Consider the following 18,438-nt stretch of genomic DNA (forward strand, 5'->3'; position numbering starts at 1 on the left):
AAGCCATCTCTTTCACTCTTCTCTTTCACTTTCATCAAGGGGCTCTTTAGTTCCTCTTTGCTTTGTGCCATAAGGGTGATGTCATCTGCATATCTGAGGTAATTGATATTTCTCTCTGCAATCTTGATTCCAGCTTGTGCTTCATCCAGCTTGGCATTTTGCATAATGTACTTGCATGCATATAATTTAAATAAGTAGGTGAAAATATACAGCCTTGACGTACTCCTTTCCCAATTTGGAACCAGTCTATTGTTCCATGTCAGGTTCTAACTGCTGCTTCTTGACAGATTTCTCAGAAGGCAGGTCAGGTGGTCTGGTATTCCCATCTCTTTCAGAATTTTCCACAGTTTGTTGTGATCCACGCAGTCAAAGGCTTTGGTGTAATCAATAAAGAAGTAGATGTTTTTCTGGAACTCTCTTGCTTTCTCGATGATCCAACTCAAAGCCCTGGGATGAGCAGGTGAATTCTTCAGCCCAACACCATCCCTCTCAGATACGGGGCCATATGGCTGACACTATGCGCAGCGATGTTGGGGGATGTGAATATGCATCCACTCATTCATTCACTCACTCATGCAGCAGATATGATGGAACTCTTCCTGTGGGCCTCCAGGCAGTGTCCTAAGCTCTGGGATTAAGTCACAGTCAAAACAAACAGAAACCCCTTTCCTTGTAAAGCTCATCTTCTAGCATCTTCTAGGGTAAACAGTCATGGGGCAAAGTGGTATAATAGATTTGCATCCTTGTGTGACATTGTCAGGCTTTGAAGTCATCTTTTCAATAACAAAGACACACAGTGGGGTGCAGAACCTGCCTGGGAGAAGCAAGAGATAGATAAGCCAGTTTGGGGTTAGAAGTGATGTGGGGATTCAAGATGACTGAGTGGGTAAGGGCTCCCAGAGTTGGGGATGGAAGTGGGGGGGTGAGAGCTCAGCTCTGGGTGGCACCTCTCACTTGCCAGCTGCCAGGTGTGTTCCTCCAGCTCTCTGCCCCATTCTCCTCCATACCAGGGGTTCCCAGGGACTCTGAGCCAGGTCCTGGCTCTCCTAGTGCCCCCTGAAAGAGAGCTGTGAGCAGCTGTGGGGTCACAGAACAAGGAGAGGTTAATTGTGATCAGGAAAGTGGTCAGGCTTCCTCCCTGAAGTGTGAGCAGGGTGACGGCATCCCCAGCAGAGGGGACAATACATGCAGTGACTGGAGCAAATATGGGGAACACAAGACAGGCTTGGAGGTGGAGACGCATGAGAAGGGATGATGGGAGACAGGGCTCAGCAACGAGATGCAAGGAGGCAACCAGGGTGTGTGAGCAGCAGCGAAGACCAGCCAAGGCTCCTGCCTGAGCCAAGTTCCAGCAAGATGAGTTGTGGGGCCAGGAAGGGCTGACCCACAGAAGCTGCTTGATTCTCCTCCGGAGGCTGGGGCCCTGAAGCTCTCTTCTCCTCTGCCTCTCTGTCCATCTGTCTGTCCCCCTGAAGTGTTATGAACCACCTCACCCTGGTCTCTGCCTCCTTCCAGGGACATTGCTGTCCGGAACATCCTGGTAGCCTCCCCGGAGTGTGTGAAGCTGGGGGACTTTGGCCTTTCCCGATACATTGAGGATGAGGAGTATTACAAAGGTGAGGTGGGGGGTGTGTTACAGCTTTGTCCCCGAAGGGCATTCCTGAAGCCAAAATCCCCCCAAAAGGTGACTATAAGGCAAATCTAGGCCAACAGTCTCTGGAGAGTAAACTGCCTTTCTGGATAAGTCTGGATCATTCTTCTCTAAGAGCTCCCATAAACCCTTGGTCCACCCACAGCCTCTGTGACCCGTCTGCCAATCAAATGGATGTCCCCTGAGTCCATCAACTTCCGCCGCTTCACGACTGCCAGCGATGTCTGGATGTTTGGTGAGCAGGCTCTCCATAGGGCGTGGACAAGGGTTTGATTACCTCTCTGTGACCAGGATAACAGGGGGCACAAGAAGCAGGGGTATGGACCCTCGGGTTCTGTTTTGCTGCCACCACTGAGGAGTCCCGGAGGTGGGGAGTCAGTGCTGGATTGGGGGTGACACGAGCTAAGGGCCAGCCTGCATTCATCTTCATGGAAAAGGCTCTTGATATGAGCGTGAGCTCCCAAAACAGCCCCAGGACTGAGGTGAGGCCACCCCACAGGGGAGCCTCAAAGGCAGAGCTGAGCTCTTCTCAGAAGAAGGTGCAGGGTGAGGAGAGAGGAAAACCAAGTGATGGACAGCCACTTAAAAGGCACACAGCCATGTAGATCCTGTCTCAGGTCTCCACAGCCTGCCCAGTACAATCTCATCATTCTTCTTCCCATTTTCCAGACAAGGAAACTGAGGCTCAGCGAGTCAGGGGCTTGGTCATGATCACACAGGCAGCAAGCACATAGACTTCTTATGCCAGCTTTCTGATGGAGGCGTCACTCCCTCCTGGTGGTCCCAGTGAAGTTCCTTTGATGGTCCCCTTCTCCAGAACCCTAACAGCTCCTTGTGGAAAGGGCCTGGGTATGGGAGCTTAGTTCACTTACAGTCATAGGCAATTGGTCCCTTAGCAGACCACCACATGGGCAGGACCCCCAGAATGCTATCTATAGAGGAGAGAGAGGAACACAGGGCGGTCCCCAGCAGGCACTGAGTGTTGACCGCATGGCTGTCTCTGGAGAGGGTGGGCTGCCTCTCCAGGTTCGAGTCCCCTCAGCACGGGCCCTGAGCCCTCTCCTCCCGCCTGCAGCTGTGTGCATGTGGGAAATCCTGAGCTTCGGAAAGCAGCCCTTCTTCTGGTTGGAGAACAAGGATGTCATTGGGGTGCTGGAAAAGGGGGACCGGCTGCCCAAGCCTGACCTCTGCCCGCCCATTCTCTACACCCTCATGACCCGCTGCTGGGACTATGACCCCAGTGAACGACCCCGCTTCACCGAGCTCGTGTGCAGCCTCAGGTGAGCAAGGAGACAGGTGTGGGGTGGAGGACTGCAAGCCCAGGGCCCCCTGAGAGCAAGTCTCCTCTTTAGCAGCACATAGAGGTTTATAGCTGTGTGTGTGTGCTCAGTCACTAAGTCATGTCCAACTCTTTGTGACCCCATGAACTGTAGCCCACCGGGCCCTTCTGTCCATGACATTTCCCTGGCAAGAACACTGAAGTAGGTAGCCATTCCCTTCTCCAGTTGGTCTTTCTGACTCAAGGATCAAACTAGGGTCTCCTGCATTACAGGCAGATTCTTTACCATTTGGGGCCACATAAAAATAGGTTTGGGGGCTATATTTGGCCTGTGGGCCTAGTTTGCTGGCTCCTATTTTAAGGAACCCAATGCTTAATTAACATTAAATACTACAGCTTTAAATACTGTAGGCAACTTGTGGGCATTTTTTTAGAAAATCATCCCCAGAAACTGCCACTTGGGAAGGCACCACAGGAGAGGCTGGGAATCCCAGGTCCGGACAATGGGAATCTTTGAAAAAAATTTGCACAGTGTGAGAGCTGGGAGTTAAGTTTTGTTGCAGGCAAAATGAGGACTGCAGCCTGGGAGACAACATTTCAAATAGCTCTGAGAAACTGCTCGGAAGAGGTGAAGGGGGAGCCAGCTTATATAGAAGTTTTGCAACAAAGGGCAGGTTGTCTGAACAGCAAACAATTATTGTTAATTAAAGAAAACCAGATACCCAAGTTAACACATTGAGTGCTTTTCTATGTATGGGAAGATCCGAGAGTCTGGGCTCACTGGAATCATTCCTTTGATCTGCATCTCAGCTCTCTGGGGCCAGTATCCTGTGTTTTCACATCCTGAGTTTCCTCAGGGCTCACCGTAGGGAGTGGCTGCAGTTTGATGGCTCCTAGATGGCAGGTTTTCTTTCCTTCCTGAGTTCCCTCAGGGCTCACCAGCTCACTATCCATGGTGGAGGCAATTGCTGATGACTGTGACATCCTTGTTTACTGATATGGCAGGAAATATTCATTTCTCAGAATGATAGTGCATTTGTTTATAGGTAGGGCTCTATAAACAAGCTGTATCATGAATTTTTGTATTGCACACAATAGAATGCATATAAATCTGAAACATGGTACCAAATATTATATGTTTAGTAGTACTGTTTAGGGCTTTTCTGGTGGCTCAGATGATAAAGAATCCACCTGCAATGCAGGAGACCTGGGTCCAATCCCTGGATTGGGAAGATCCCCTGGAGGAGGGCATGGCAACCCACTCCAGTATTCTTGCCTAGAGAATCCCCATGGACAGAGGAGCCTAGTAGGGGGCTACAGTCCATGGGGTCGCAAAAAGCTGGACATGACTGAGCAACTAAGCACAGCACAGTACTGTTTAAAATGATTAAACAAGGCAATTTACGTGATACAGACAAATTTTAACACTGCGTGAAGTGGCCATCTCCATTTCCAAGGGCCAGAGCAGTGGCGAATGGGAGCGGAAGTTTGGACACTTTTATAGGATAAAGAATAAGGAACAAAGAAGAGATAATTAGAGAATGAATAGAGAATAGGAAACAAATATAAAGCTGAATGGGCTTCCCTAGTGGCTGAGATGATTAAAAAAATCTGCCTATAATGCAGGAGACCTGGGTTCAATCCCTGGGTTGGGAAGATCCCCTGGAGGAGGACATGGCAACCCACTCCAGCATTCTTGCCTGGAGAGTCTGTATGGACAGAGAAGTGTGGCAGGTTGCAGTCCATGGGGTTGCAAACAGTCAGACACTACTGAGCAACTAAGCACATAAAGCTGAATTGGCATTTGGATTGGTATTTGGGTTGGCATTTGGGATGGTACTTTGATTCTGATAAAGCATAGCATTTAGAAGGATGCAAAAGTTATCTGCATTTTGACCTGCTGATGCTACCCCCTGGGCAAAGGCAGCTCCATCTTGGGCCTAGAAATGTATTTCAACAACACACAATCCCTGTCTGCAGACAGTGCTTGGTACACTTGCGGATTCATGGACCCCCTGCCTTTATTTGAGTCCTTGGAGGTGTGTGATTCCCAGGTTGGGAACCACTGTTGGGTAAAAGAAAAAAAAGGCAAGAAGCGTGCATTCAGCTAACCTGGGAGGAAATCCATGGCCCTTTCCCGTTAGCACATACCAGGAATGCGTGTGTACCCTTTCCCATTAGCACACACCAGGAATGCATAGGTTGGGGCGGCTGCAGGGTCCACGATACTGTGGCCTGTCTCCTAGGGATCTCCCCAGTGCCATCTGCAAAGGACGTGGGAGACTTGGGAGTAGGATCCCGGCCACAGTGGAGCACAGAGGGGAGCCCCCAGGAATGTATCTGACCTTGTTTCTGTCTCCTTATCTGACCTGACTTCCTGGCAGTGACATTTACCAGATGGAGAAGGACATCGCCTTAGAGCAGGAGAGGAACGCTCGCTACCGACCTCCCAAAATCTTAGAGCCCACACCCTTCCAGGAACCCCCACCCAAGGTGAGCCAAGCCCCGAATTCATCGGCCCCATTGGCCCCATGAATCACAGCAGAGCAGGGACCCTGTCCAGCCCCTCCCAGATCTGACTGTGCAGCTCCCCTTACGGTGGCGGTCAGATGGGCCCTGCGTCTTCTCAGCCCTTCCACCCAACCATCCATCAGCCCTGAGGTCAGCCCCCATCAGTCACCTCGGCAGATGGACCCTGAGACAGCCAGAGAGCACGCACCTTGTGGGGCTGCTGGAGCCGGCAGTCACCCTGGAAACATTTCCCTCGGGAGACAGTAGCACTTTCCCTTTTGGTGTTTTTAGGGACAAATTAGATTCCCTTGAAGGTACGTGATGGGAGCCCTGAAGTCCAGCCTCTGATGTCCATGGCATCTCTGGGCACAGGAGCCAGTGCCCTTCTGCCCCACTATTAGATGGGTGGGACCATGTCTGTAGAAGTCAGCTTGGGCTGCCATACAAGATACTACAGGCTGGGCAGCTTACACACAGACAGCATGGAGGCTGGGAAATCCAAGATCAAGGTGTCTGGTGAGGACTGTCTTCCTGGATGGCAGACGTGTCCTTCTCACATGTCCTCACATGGTGGGGAGAGTGAGCACTGGTGTCTGTTATTGTTATTAATACGACTGCATGCTAAGTTGCTTCAGTCATGTCTGACTCTTTGCCACTCCATGGACTGTAGCCTGCAGGGATCCTCTGTCCATAGGATTCTCCAGGTAAGAATACTGGAGTGGGTTGCCATGGCCTCCCCATGGCCTCCTCTAGGGGATTTTCCCTACCCAGGGATTGAACCCACATCTCTTATTCTCTTGTATAGGCAAGCAGGTTCTTTACCACCACCTGGGAAGTTTATTAATGCTACTACTAATAATAAGAATCACAGGAGTCCTACCCTTGTTACCTCATCTGATCCTAATTACCTCCCAAAGGCCCCACCTCCAAACACCATCACCTTAAGACTTCAACATATGAATGGGGTGGGTGGGGTGGGGTGGGGGAACAAACATTCAGTTCATAACAAAGCCCTGTGGGTGCTGGGCCTCTTTTCGAGGTCCCCCTGATCTGCTGTGCCCTGCACCTTCCCGCAGTCAGGCCCAGCTCAGGTTTCATCACCTCCAGGAAGCTGCTGTGGACGCCTGGGCCTCCATGACTCACCTCTGGATGTCTGCAGCTCCTGATTACTGATTTGGCAAACTCTGCACATCCAGGGTTCACATACTGTTAAAGCCTAGCTTGAAGGATTTTGAGCATTACCTTGCTAGCTTGTGAAATGAGTGCAACTGTGCGATAGTTTCAACATTCTTTGACACACCCCTTCTTTGGGATTGAAAAACTGATCTTTTCCAGTACTATGGACACTGCTGAGTTTTCCAAATTTGCTGGCATATTGAGTGCAGCACTTTAACAGCATCATCTTTTAAGATTTGAAATAACTCAGCTGGAATTTCATCACCTCCACTAGCTTTGTTCAGAGTAATGCTTCCTAAGCCATAGTTGACTTCACACTCCAGGATGCCTGGCACATGCAGAGAGGCTACACAGAGACTGGCAATGCCTCCAGTTAGCAGTGACCTCCAGAAGGAAGGCCACTGGCCTCATATCACTCAGCAGTGATAGATGCACAGTTAGCGGACATGAATGAGTTTAGTGATTACTCTGTCCCTCGTCTTCACCATCCTGAACAAGGCTGACCCGACTCCTACCTGACATTCCCCTTGGTGAGCTGTGCTCTCTCAAGAGGACAGAATGAGGGACTGACTCATCTCCATGTTCTCTCTGCAGCCCAGCCGACCCAAGTACAGACCCCCTCCACAAACCAACCTTCTGGCACCCAAGCTGCAATTCCAGGTAAACACGTAAACTGGAGGGCTGGAGAGGTGCAGGCCTCATCTGTCCTTCCTGAATTCCCATCCTCGCGCCTTAGCAGAGCAGCAGTCCTATCTGCTCAGGCAGTGGAAGCAGTTCTTTAGTACCCGGAAAAGAACTAAAACTCCAAGTGCCAGAGATCAAGGAATCTAACTGAACCTCTACCAGGTTGTCCTCAGTTAAGACGACTTCAACCCACATCTGTCTGCCCACAGTATTGGCTGCTGCGTGCGCCCGCCTACAGCTAAGTCTCTATTCCTGGCCTCCCCAGCCCTGAGCAGAGCCTCTGAAAAGGAATCTAGGCAGCTAGGGACCATTGATGTTCCCCAGAGAATGGAGCTGCTCACTGGGGCTCCCTGCAGGGGCCCTGCTGAAATCCTCGGTAGCTGATGGAGAGAGAGCAGGGTTCCCCCTGTGCTTCCCTCCACCACCACCACCTCCATGGTTACCAACCACAGGACCTGCCCAAGCTGTTGGTCCCCCTCAGGGTGTCTCTGTCCTGTGTCTCTCTGTTGCATCTAAGTCAGAAGGAGCCAGGGGCCCCCTCTCTTTTCTTCCTTTTTATCCCTCAGCTCAGAGTCCCTCCTTTAAAAATGGAAACAGTGTCTTTTATTTGGTGCTTCTTCATTTGGTGTCCTGTGGTCAAGGAAATGCTCCTGAGCCAAAACAAGCCTAACCAGGAACAAACAGACAAACCATCTTCATATGAAAAAAAGAAAAAGAAAACAAACCTCAAGGCAGAAGACAGGAGCGATATCCCTAGAAAGAAATATACCCCTTTGTGCTGTTTAAAATAGTGGGTTTTATTTTATTTTTTTAAGATTTTTTTTTAATGGGAACCATTTCTAAAGTCTTTGTCCAATTTGTTACGATATTGCTTCCATGTTTTATGTTTTGGTTTTTGGGCCATGAGGCATGTGGGATCTTAGCTCCCTGACCAGGGATTGAGCCCAACCCCCCTGCGTTGGAAGGTGAAGTCTTAACCATGGGACTGCCTGTGAAGTCCCAAAATAGTGGTTTTTAAAAATGTGTGTGTATATATATATATATAGACTTCCCTGTGGGCTCAGTGGTAAAGAATCTGCCTGCAATTCAGGAGATGTGTGTTTGATTCCTGGATCAGGAAGATACCTGGAGGAGGAAATGGCAACCCACTCCAGTATTCTTGCCTGGGAAATCCCAGGGACAGAGGAGCCTGGTGGACTAGCAGCTAAACAACAACATATATATACATGCATATGTTTGTTTGTTTTAGTTGCTCAGTCATGTCCAACTTTTTTGCATCCTGATGGACTGTAGCCCGCCAGGCTCCTCTGATCTTGGGATTTCCCAGGCAAGAATACTGGAGTGAGTTATCATTTCCTTCTCCAAGGAATCTTCCCAACCCCAGATCAAACCCATGTCTTCTGCATTGTAGGCAAATTCTTTACCACTGAGCCATCAGGGAAGCCCATACACACACATACTTGTGGGTTAACAGTATCTGTTAGTTTCTAACACAATGATGACTTTTCCCTGGAGAGTCCTGAAGGAGGAGATGGAGTCAGTAGGTCAGCGCCACCCATGGACCTATGGTATGCACAGCATCACGGGAACGGTTATTAGATGGAAGAACAGCCACCATGTCTGTGCTGACTTCTAGCCAAGAGCCGTGTATGTCGCTCTGCCACGTCTCCCAAACAGTACCAGTGAAACGCCCACACTTTGTTCTTTATAAGCTCCTGGAGCGCAAGTCCCGTTTCTCCCATGGAGCTCCTGTGTCGTTTCTCTGTGCTCGTGTTCGTAGCAGCTAACTGTCCACCTTCTTGCCTTGTCCCCGTGCCTGGTGCTCCTCTGCTTCTCCTGAATAGGTCCCTGAGGGTCTGTGTGCCAGCTCACCCACGCTCACCAGCCCTATGGAGTATCCATCTCCTGTAAACTCGCTGCACACCCCACCTCTCCACCGGCACAATGTCTTCAAGCGCCACAGCATGCGGGTAAGAGGAATCTGCATGCTGGGTCCCGGCCAGGACAAGGAGGCTGCTGGAGGGAGGTGCCTGGGATACTGGGAACCCTGCGTCCTCAGGCTCAGGAGGTGCCCTCCCTACACCAGTCAGCCACAGAGGGGCTCTGTGCCTCCTGCACCTCTACAAACAACAGAGTTTGGGGGCCAAGCCAGGCACTGCCCTTGAGACTCCAGCTGGACCCAGACCTGCCCCATCCCTACTCTGATGCTGTGGCCTTCCCTCAGCCCTGGTGACAGTGTGAAAGCTCATGAGCAGAGGGCAGGGAAGCCTGATGGTGCCAGAAAGTAAAAGATCCTGGAGGTCTTGCCCCGCTCTGCCCTTCCTCCTGCCTGATTGTTGTGATTGTTCAACTTCCCAGTCAAAGGAAAGTCTGCCTTGTGGTTGCCACTCCTGCTGCTTTGCAAAAGTTGCTGCTATGTGAGAACAAACTTGGGGACTAGCATAGGGCTAAGCCATACCCTCCCCAGTCACCTCTTTGTTGTCAACTACCAATGAAGCCTTGAGTATTTCATTGTCGGTCGCTCAGTCACTCACTCATGTCTAACTCTTTGCAACCACATGGACTGTAGCCCTCCAGGCTCCTCTGTCCATGGGATTTCCCCCCAAGAACACTGGAGTAGGTTGCCATTTCCTCCTCCAGAGGATATTCCTGATCCAGGGATCGAACCTGAGTCTCCTGCATTGAGAGGTGGATTTCTACCACTGCACCACCTGGAAACTAGCTTCTAATTGTCACGTCTCCTTTAAAAAAAAAGTGCACCTTTGCTTGTCCACTTGTTACTAGTCACCATCCATCTTTTCCTCCTTCAAAACAAATGGCCCCCATGGTCAGTTGCCATGAGCATTTGATATATTTCACTGAACTGAGTCTTGATATGTGATATAACAGACTAAAACCCTTATCACTTTAGCTCTAACTCTGTAACCATGCATCATATTTCAGACTCAGGTATACATTTCCATTACAATAGATATACAAAAATGTAGGAAAGTATGTTGAGATATCCTTGCTGTTTTTCTTAATTTAGTAAAACTTTGAAATGATTAAGATAACTTCTAATTCAAGGCAGTGAGAGCTTAGTGGAATAGGTTTTCCCCTGACCTAGCTCATTTTTCTTTTTTACATTAGTCTAACCAATTTATGTCTTAGCATATACTCAACGATAATAAAACTGCATCTGTAAGCATGCACTATCTTTTAGGTAGTGCTCAACTTCTCTCTCCTGCTCTTAACTCTTTATTCATAATTAATTGGGTTTTAGTGAGTTTGGCTTTAAAATATGCCCTTTCAGAAAGAAAGTGTTTTGCACACTTGAGGGTCGGCACTGCCTTTGTCTAACCCCTGATTCACCAGAAGGTCTTTGTTCCCTTCCATACAGACAAACTGTGCAGCAGGAAAAAGGGCCTTTTGTGTCAGGGGTTTAGATGTACTTGCCATAGGAAAGCCTATGAACATAAAAAGAACATAATAAGCATTTCTTAAAATAAGCAAAAAAGAAAAAAGTTAAAAATATAAACTCCATCTTATGGTATGCATCAGAAACACCGAGAAAGCCTCTTCCAGGTAGAATGCTGAAAAGGTATAATAGACTCCCTGCAAAGCATTTGACAGCATTTAACAAAAATCAGAGATGGTTTTCCCACAAAAACAACTTTTCTAGTGACTAACTCTATTGCCTGACTCATCTGAGAATCTGTGGGATTCAATTCCGGAGTCAGGATGGCAGCAGTCTCCCTCTTGAAGACCTCACAATTGAAGTTTAAAACAACAGTTTAGTAAACAGCACCTTTTTTTTTTTAAGGGACACTTTGCTGGGCGCTGTCCTAGGTGCTGAAGGGAGAATTGCCTTCAGTGAACTTACCATCAGCCAGAAGGAACAGGGCAGATGGTTGCCTATAATGTAAACCAGAGAGCTATGAGTAGCACACAGAGGTACAGCCAACGTGCAGAAGAAGTTCAGAGAGTAAAACAACTCTTTCCAGCTTCTTTTTTTTTTTTTTTTTTTTTTTTTGCAGTTGGGCCTCAATGGATGGGAAAAATTAGAAGGGTCCCAGGGGATGAGGTAGGCAGAAGCATGAGTTGGGGCCCAGATTGAATGATGGGAAAGCTTACGATGAGTGCAGGAGCTGTTTAATTACAATAGAAATGGGCCTGGCAGGATAAAGAGTCAATTCCTGGAAGGGGTCACAGCTAATCAGAGTCTTTTTAAAACACCCCAAGGGTCTAATTCCTCTTAAAAATGACCAGCAGTGTAAGCATTCATTGCCTGATAAGAATTCTTGAAGTATACTTTGGACAGTAAGCCCTAAAGAGATCCAGTTTTTTTTTTTAAGTCTCATTTGCTTCTTGAGTTTTATTAGAAAATTGGAAGACATAGGAATACATCCACCAATGTATGTTAAAATATTTGGTCAGATGGTGATCAAGCCTGGGGCATACTAGACATTTGAGTGGTAGGAATCTTCTTTGGCAATTTCAAAACTACAAAGTGTTTTCTTGAGTCTGGAAACTTCTGTCAGTATCTACTCTAGTCTTCCTCCGTCCATACATTTTCCTTACCTGGAGATCCCTAATGCTATATTCAGAACGTTTGACACTTAGTTCCTATTTGTCATGATTTGCCAATAGCCTGATATAGACACACCATTGTGTTTGCACATGCTGGCATTTAACTGAGGATATTTACAGCCTTAAAACCCTTTCATTTGTGGGGCATAAGCCTTTATTAAGTAAATCATGTATTTTATCAATCCTATGATGATAAAATGGTCTTATGTTCTGAAATTTGCTTTTATTTTTTAATTGGGATAGGTATAGTTGCTTTACAGTGTTGTACAATGAAGTGAATCAGCTATGGCATACATATATCCCCTCCTTCTTGGACCTCCTCAGCCCATCCTACCCCTCTGGGTCATCACAGAGCACTGAGCCAGGCTCCCTGTGCTGTGCAGCGGCTTCCCACTGGTTATCAGTGCACACATGTCAATCCCAGTCTCCCAGCTCATCCCACCCTCCTCCCCCACACCATGTCCACAGATTAGTTTAACATAAGGTCTAACTCAGTAAGTCAACTCTGGGTGGACATTTGGTAATGTGTGGAGACATTTTTGTTACAACAGGGGAGGTGTTGTAGGCTTCTAGTGAGTGGGGTTGCTGTAAGCATCCTACAGGTTACAGGAAATCTTTCTCCAATAAGGAATCATCTGGCCCCAATGTTAATAGTGCTAAGGCTGAGCAACCCCAGTCTGCAATTTGTTCCATAGCCTCATGAAAACAGGAAGGACACTGCATATTTAATCATCACTGCCCTCCCAGCCCAGCCTGGCCCAGCCCTGTCCCTGCCACACAGTAGTTGCTCAATAAACAGTCGTTGACTAGCATAATGAACAAGGACTATTTCAGCAAGACATCTTATAAGGAGAAGTATTGTTAGAAATTGAGAGCAGTTATTGTAGCCGACAGCCTAGGAAAAACACACCAGTGTCACTATTTTCAAACCATGCTGTTTAGAGACTTTAGTGGAGATAATCTTTTTTAGAGGCTTGGCAGAGATTATGGCTTGTTAAAGTAGACTGAGAATCATTTTTAGCATTTTATGTAAGTGACTTGTATGTAAATGGGCCAGTTCAAAGAAAGGGATCTGAGCAGCTTGCGGACCTCAACGTCATAGAAAGGTCACCCAGCAAAGGTCACCCCAGGCTTTACACAATCAAAAGAATGCTGGTAACACTCATATGTCCAGGAGACCCAGGTAATCTTGTGCAGCAGAAAAGAGCAAGCCAGTTTAAAGGGACTGAGCAGATATTTATATAAATGAAACCCTGGGGAAGATTGAGGGAAGAGAAATAATAGGAAAGGGAAACATGCAGGGAGAAATAACAGGGAGAACTATGAATAGTCCAAAGCCCCACAAATGAGTTGAAATGGGGTTAGATTAATAAAACTCAGGAGAGGAACCACTTATTGCATATCCATAGATCCTTATTTCTTTAAATTTTGTGCTTCACTTTATCTCTTAGCTCATGCATCTCTTTTAACCTTTGGTGTCATAACCCAGGCTAGTTTCTTAATCAAGAGAATGATGCAGAAAGATGCTTTACCTTCTGAGCCACAGAAAGTGAAAGTGAAGTCATTTAGTCGTGTCGGACTCTTTGCGACCCCATGGACTATAGCCTACCAGGCTCCTCCATCCATGGAATTTTCCAGACAAGAGCACTGGAGTGGGTTGCCATTTCCTTCTCCAGAAGATCATCCCAACCCAGGGATCGAACCCAGGTCCCCTGCATTGCAGGCAGACACTTTACTGTCTGAGCCATCCATAACTAGGATGGGGAAGCGCAAATGAGTATCTTCTGATAAAAAGGTGCGATCAGATGGGTGCACGCTCTTGCTCCTTCTTTCAGGCTCCACCCTTCAGTGGACAGCTTTGGGGGACCACACACCACTGCTCCTTGAAGCTTCCAGACCTGCCATCTCGGTTTTAGCTAAGCACTCAAGGCCTCCCGGAGGGCTGGCTTTGCATTCCTAAATGTAAATTCAGTGACAGCAGTCATGACACACGCCAGCTGAGAAAACAGTATTAGGACAGTCACTTGAAAATAAAACAGTACTAACGGGCCACGTGACGATTTGAAACCAGTACCTGTTAAACTCTATGCCCTGCAATTCAGCATTTCACGGACACACTGCATGCGATTGGGGCTGACGGAGCCAACAGTAATAACCATCTGCATAGATGGCTGCAGATCTGAGGCCAGTGAGGCCAAGGCATGTGGCTCCCACAAGGCTCTCCAGAGGACTGCCCTCCCTGGGTGCGGAGACTGGGCTGACTGTGTCCTCTGCCATCTCCCCCCACTGTGCTCCCAGGAGGAGGACTTTGTCCGGCCCAGCAGCCGGGAGGAGGCCCAGCAGCTGTGGGAGGCCGAGAGGCTCAAGATGCGGCAACTGCTGGACAAGCAGCAGAAGCAGATGGTGGAAGATTACCAGTGGCTGAGGCAGGAGGAGAAAGCCCTGGTGAGGAGAAAGCCCAGCCAGGGGAGGGAGAGGACATGCCCCGACACCACTGCTGGACACCTTCTTTTTTAAAGAACGTTACTTATATTTTTATCTTTGGCTGTGCTGGGTCTTCGTTTCTGCGCACGGGCTTTTCTCTAGTTGTGCCAAGCTACTCTACAGTTGCGATGCCCGGTCTTCTCATGGCGGTGGCTTTGCTTGCTGCAGAGCACAGGCTTTGGGGAGCTTGGGCTTCAGTAGTTGTGGCTCACAGGCTCTAGAGCACAAGCTCAGTAGTTGTGGTGCCTGGGCTTAGTTGCTCCGCAGCATGTGGGATCCTCCAAGACCAGGGATCAAACTGGTGTCTGCTGCATTGGCAGGTGGACTCTCTACCGCTGAGCCAGCTGGGAAGCCCCTGAACACGTTCTGATAACCTTGCTCCCCTGGGAGAGATCCATGCCATCTTGTCCCCTTTCAGCTCCCCACCTGGCTGGAGTGAACTGCTCTCCAGGCATCCTTGGAGCTTTTGGTTATAGAATCCTAAGTCCTCTGATTTGTTTTCCCCCTCTGCAGGACCCCATGGTTTACATGAACGACAAGTCCCCATTGGTGAGTCACCGGGAGAGCACTCTACCTGGAGGGAGGGCTTGCAGGTAGTTAGTGGGACCTCTGACTCCACACCTGCCCACCTCGCCCTCTCTGCCTCGCACCACGAGAGCGCCTTTCCCCACTTCACTCTGATCTTGGAGTCTCCTCACTGAGCTCACACTTGATCTGCACTCTTAGCACCACCCACTCAGGCACAGGCCGCCCCCTCCCCAAGCCACTTCCGGTCAGGGAGTCCCCAGATCCCCCTGCAGCTATGATCTCCAAACCTCTCAAGGCGAACGGGAACAAGCTAAGGGGGGACGTGGGTGGCCCCCAGGGCTGCACCAGTGACCTCTTCTCTTTCCTTCCTTCCAGACCCCAGAGAAGGAGGCCGGCTACAGTAAGTGTGAGCACCCTTCCTCTTGGCGGGAATGTCCCTGGGCGTGGCATCTTGTGTGCAGCCGCCTTCCCTGCCCCTTGCAGAGAGCAAACGGAGTGTATTTGCCATAGAAAGAAACATCTGTCCTGAGTTCGGAGTGTGCAGAGAGGCCCAGTTTGGGAGTCGATATTACACCATCTCCTATCCTCCACCTCTACCCCTGCTCCGACTGCTGCCCCCCACCCCTCTCACGGCATGGCTCCTGTTCCCGCCTCTCTGCTGCATTTATTTGGAGGACTTGGTGATCCTTCCTGTCTCCCACCCACTCTATCGGAAGCTCTAAAGTAGCGCCATGGCATCTCTCCCAAATGACTCTTCGCCTCCCTAGGCCCCAGTAAGGGAAGGAAGAAAGAGGGCGGGGCCAGCTGAACGGAAGCAAGAAGAGGGCGGAGCCAACTGATTTTTCCACCCACCCCTGCCCCGACCCCAGGGTCTCTCCAGGAGCCTCCCTGAAAGGCAGGGAGGGAGTGGTACCGGGCAGGATGTTGGCCTTTCCCAATTAACAGAAATTGACTAGAGGCCTGACAGGAAATTCAAGCAAAGTTTACTGGGGCTCCTGCGCTGCGGGCTGCAGGAGGACGCAAAAACAGGCTCCCTTGCTTGCGCCCAGAGGCAGGGGCGAGTTCATTCCTTACATGGGGTGAGGATGGGGGTGGATCCAGGCGTCATGCAGGAGGGGTGGCTTAGGTGGTTTGCCCGCCCTTCTGTGATGGTGCGTGCAGTGGGGCATGCAGCAGTACCCTGCTTTTGCTCCCAACACCCAGTTTTTTGCTCCTGGCTCTTCAGAAATGGTTCTTGGGTTTTATTTTGGGTTTCTTTGTTGTCTTTTTTGTATCTTTTGGTCCAGCATTTGCCCCAACTGCGGCATGCACACAGCTATTTTTAGTCCCATATCATTTCTTTGTATTGTCCTGGTGCAAACTTTGCTGCAGAGGTTCCCAGGTCCCAGTCCTGCAGTGAGCCAGGCGCTTCATCACCATCCCAGGGGAATGAGGCTGATGATGATGGTGATGGTGACCATGGCAGCCACCAAAGACAGTAACAAGCACTAGCCCCAGGTGCTTTAAAATGTCAGTTTAAACCCCACAGCAGTCCTTCCTATGCAATGGGTACAATGTATCATGATGCCCATTTTACAAAGGACATGAAACATACACCGGAAGGGCAAGTGACTTACCCAAAGTCACACAGCTAGTGATTGCTGCAGCTGCTGCTAAGTCGCTTCAGTCGTGTCCGACTCTGTGCGACCCCATAGACGGCAGCCCACCAGGCTCCCGTCCCTGGCATTCTCCAGGCAAGAACACTGGAGTGGGTTTCCATTTCCTTCTCCAGTGCATGAAAGTGAAAAGTGAAAGAGAAGTCGCTCAGTCTTTTCCGACTCTTAGTCACCCCATGGACTGTAGCCTACCAGGTTCCTCTGCCCATGGGATTTTCCAGGCAAGAGTACTGGAGTGGGGTGCCATTGCCTTCTCCGCAGCTAGTGATTAGCAGGGCCTAGATTTGAGCCCAGGCATCTGGCTCCTGCAGGGCCCTTCTAAGCAAACCTCCTACTTGGCAGATGACCCTTAAGGCCTGGGGCCTGTCAGTGAGCTGCCCTAGTCTCACGCCACTCTGGGGGAAGAGTTGAAAGTGGAATCAGGTCTTCTGACTGTTACTCCAAGCAGTCCCACGCGGCCTGTGTGTCTTGTTCATCAGAGTGGCCAGAGAACAGCATGCTTCTAGCAGTCCACTTCCTTGACCCCCAGATGGACAAAGCAGGCAATAGGGAAGCTTCACAAATCTACCACATAGGTGGCTGTTGCACCCACTGAGTGAGGCTCCAGGATCACCTGCTGCCTTCAGAGCAGGTTTCTCCCTCATGACAGTCAAGGTCAGAGTCTCAGGGCCCGGTGTGCTGGAACACCCACCGCCATCACTCCATCTCCACGGGGACTTTGGCTTTTTCTCTCTTTGAAATGGACAGTAGTGCCTGTCCCTGCGTACAGAGGACGAGGGAGACCAGAGGTTACTTTCCATTGTCCTGGGTTTCAGGTTCCATTTCCCTGGGGTCTCCTGATAGTAGTGGAGAAGGGCTGGGCTTGGTCATCAGCACCTATGAAGGGAGCGGTCAGGGTGCTGAGGACATCCCCTACTCATTGTCCCTTCCCTTTGCAGCGGAGTTCACAGCCCCCCCGCAGAAACCACCACGGCTCGGCGCACAGGTATGTGCTGGCTCTGCTGAAGCTGGTAATGGATTGGAATCAGGGCCCCACAAGACTGAAGGCCTGGACTGCAAAGATTGCAGAGGCCCACAGAAAGAATCGAGTCCTGTATCCTCATTATATAGCTGAGGCCCAGAGAGGGCAAGTGCCCTGTCTACAGCTAATTCATTAAAAAAAAAAAAAAAAAGGCAGGGGGAAAACCAGCCCCCTCCCTGACCTGGAGGAAGGCTCACTCGTCCCAAGGAGCAGGAGGTGTGGTCCCCCAGGCTCCCTGCACCCCCGTGTTCTGGGGTAGCTGCTGCTTTCTTCGCTCTGGAGCAGCAGTTCTCAGCGTTGGCAGCCCGTGAGAATCCTCTGAGAGCTTTGACACGGCCTGGCCCCCACGCCCAGCTGATGGTTCGGTTGCTTTGCTGTGAGGCTGGCCACCAGCACTTTTTTAAGACACCCAGGCAGACTCTCACATAAGAACCATTGCCCCAGAAGCAGCAGGGAAGGAGGCCCCCCCCCAGGCCCAGGCACTATTATTTCAGAGAAACGTCTTGGTGGCTGAGTTGGCACCACTAGTGCACGCCCAGGAAAGAACAGTGTGTCCCTCTGACTCGCCACCCTCCCCTCCGGCCACCTGCTTCTCCTCCTCCTCTCCCCGCCACAGTCCATCCAGCCCACAGCCAACCTGGATCGGACCGACGACCTGGTGTACCTCAACGTCATGGAGCTGGTGCGGGCTGTGCTGGATCTCAAGAATGAGCTCTGCCAGCTGCCTCCCGAGGGCTACGTGGTGGTGGTGAAGGTGAGAGCCAGGGAGGAGCCGTGGACTTAGGGGATGGAGGCCACTCAGCCCATCCCTGGAAGGACGTGGGAGGGGCTGAGCTTCCCAGTCTGCCCGATTAGACCCCATTAGAACAAGGTCGTCAAA

General features: G+C 49.9%; 1 protein-coding gene across 5 annotated transcripts in view; it reads left to right on the plus strand.

Annotated features, from left to right (window-relative positions):
* The window catches only part of PTK2B (protein tyrosine kinase 2 beta), a 137,975-nt gene that overhangs the window by 116,137 nt on the left and 3,400 nt on the right, over positions 1–18,438 (plus strand). For 2 of the 5 annotated variants that reach the window (XM_005684037.3, XM_005684038.3), the window contains exons 19-29: positions 1,516–1,616; positions 1,797–1,886; positions 2,727–2,931; positions 5,315–5,423; positions 7,212–7,277; positions 9,146–9,271; positions 14,169–14,315; positions 14,868–14,903; positions 15,258–15,288; positions 17,476–17,522; positions 18,175–18,312. In XM_005684037.3, coding sequence (XP_005684094.1) covers positions 1,516–1,616; positions 1,797–1,886; positions 2,727–2,931; positions 5,315–5,423; positions 7,212–7,277; positions 9,146–9,271; positions 14,169–14,315; positions 14,868–14,903; positions 15,258–15,288; positions 17,476–17,522; positions 18,175–18,312 — 1,096 coding nt within the window. The remainder of the gene's footprint in view (positions 1–1,515; positions 1,617–1,796; positions 1,887–2,726; positions 2,932–5,314; positions 5,424–7,211; positions 7,278–9,145; positions 9,272–14,168; positions 14,316–14,867; positions 14,904–15,257; positions 15,289–17,475; positions 17,523–18,174; positions 18,313–18,438) is intronic. The other 3 variants (XM_005684039.3, XM_005684040.3, XM_005684041.3) reach the window with 3 other exon arrangements.

The sequence above is a fragment of the Capra hircus genome, chromosome 8, assembly GCF_001704415.2.
Source record: "Capra hircus breed San Clemente chromosome 8, ASM170441v1, whole genome shotgun sequence".
Lineage (NCBI taxonomy): Eukaryota > Metazoa > Chordata > Mammalia > Artiodactyla > Bovidae > Capra > Capra hircus.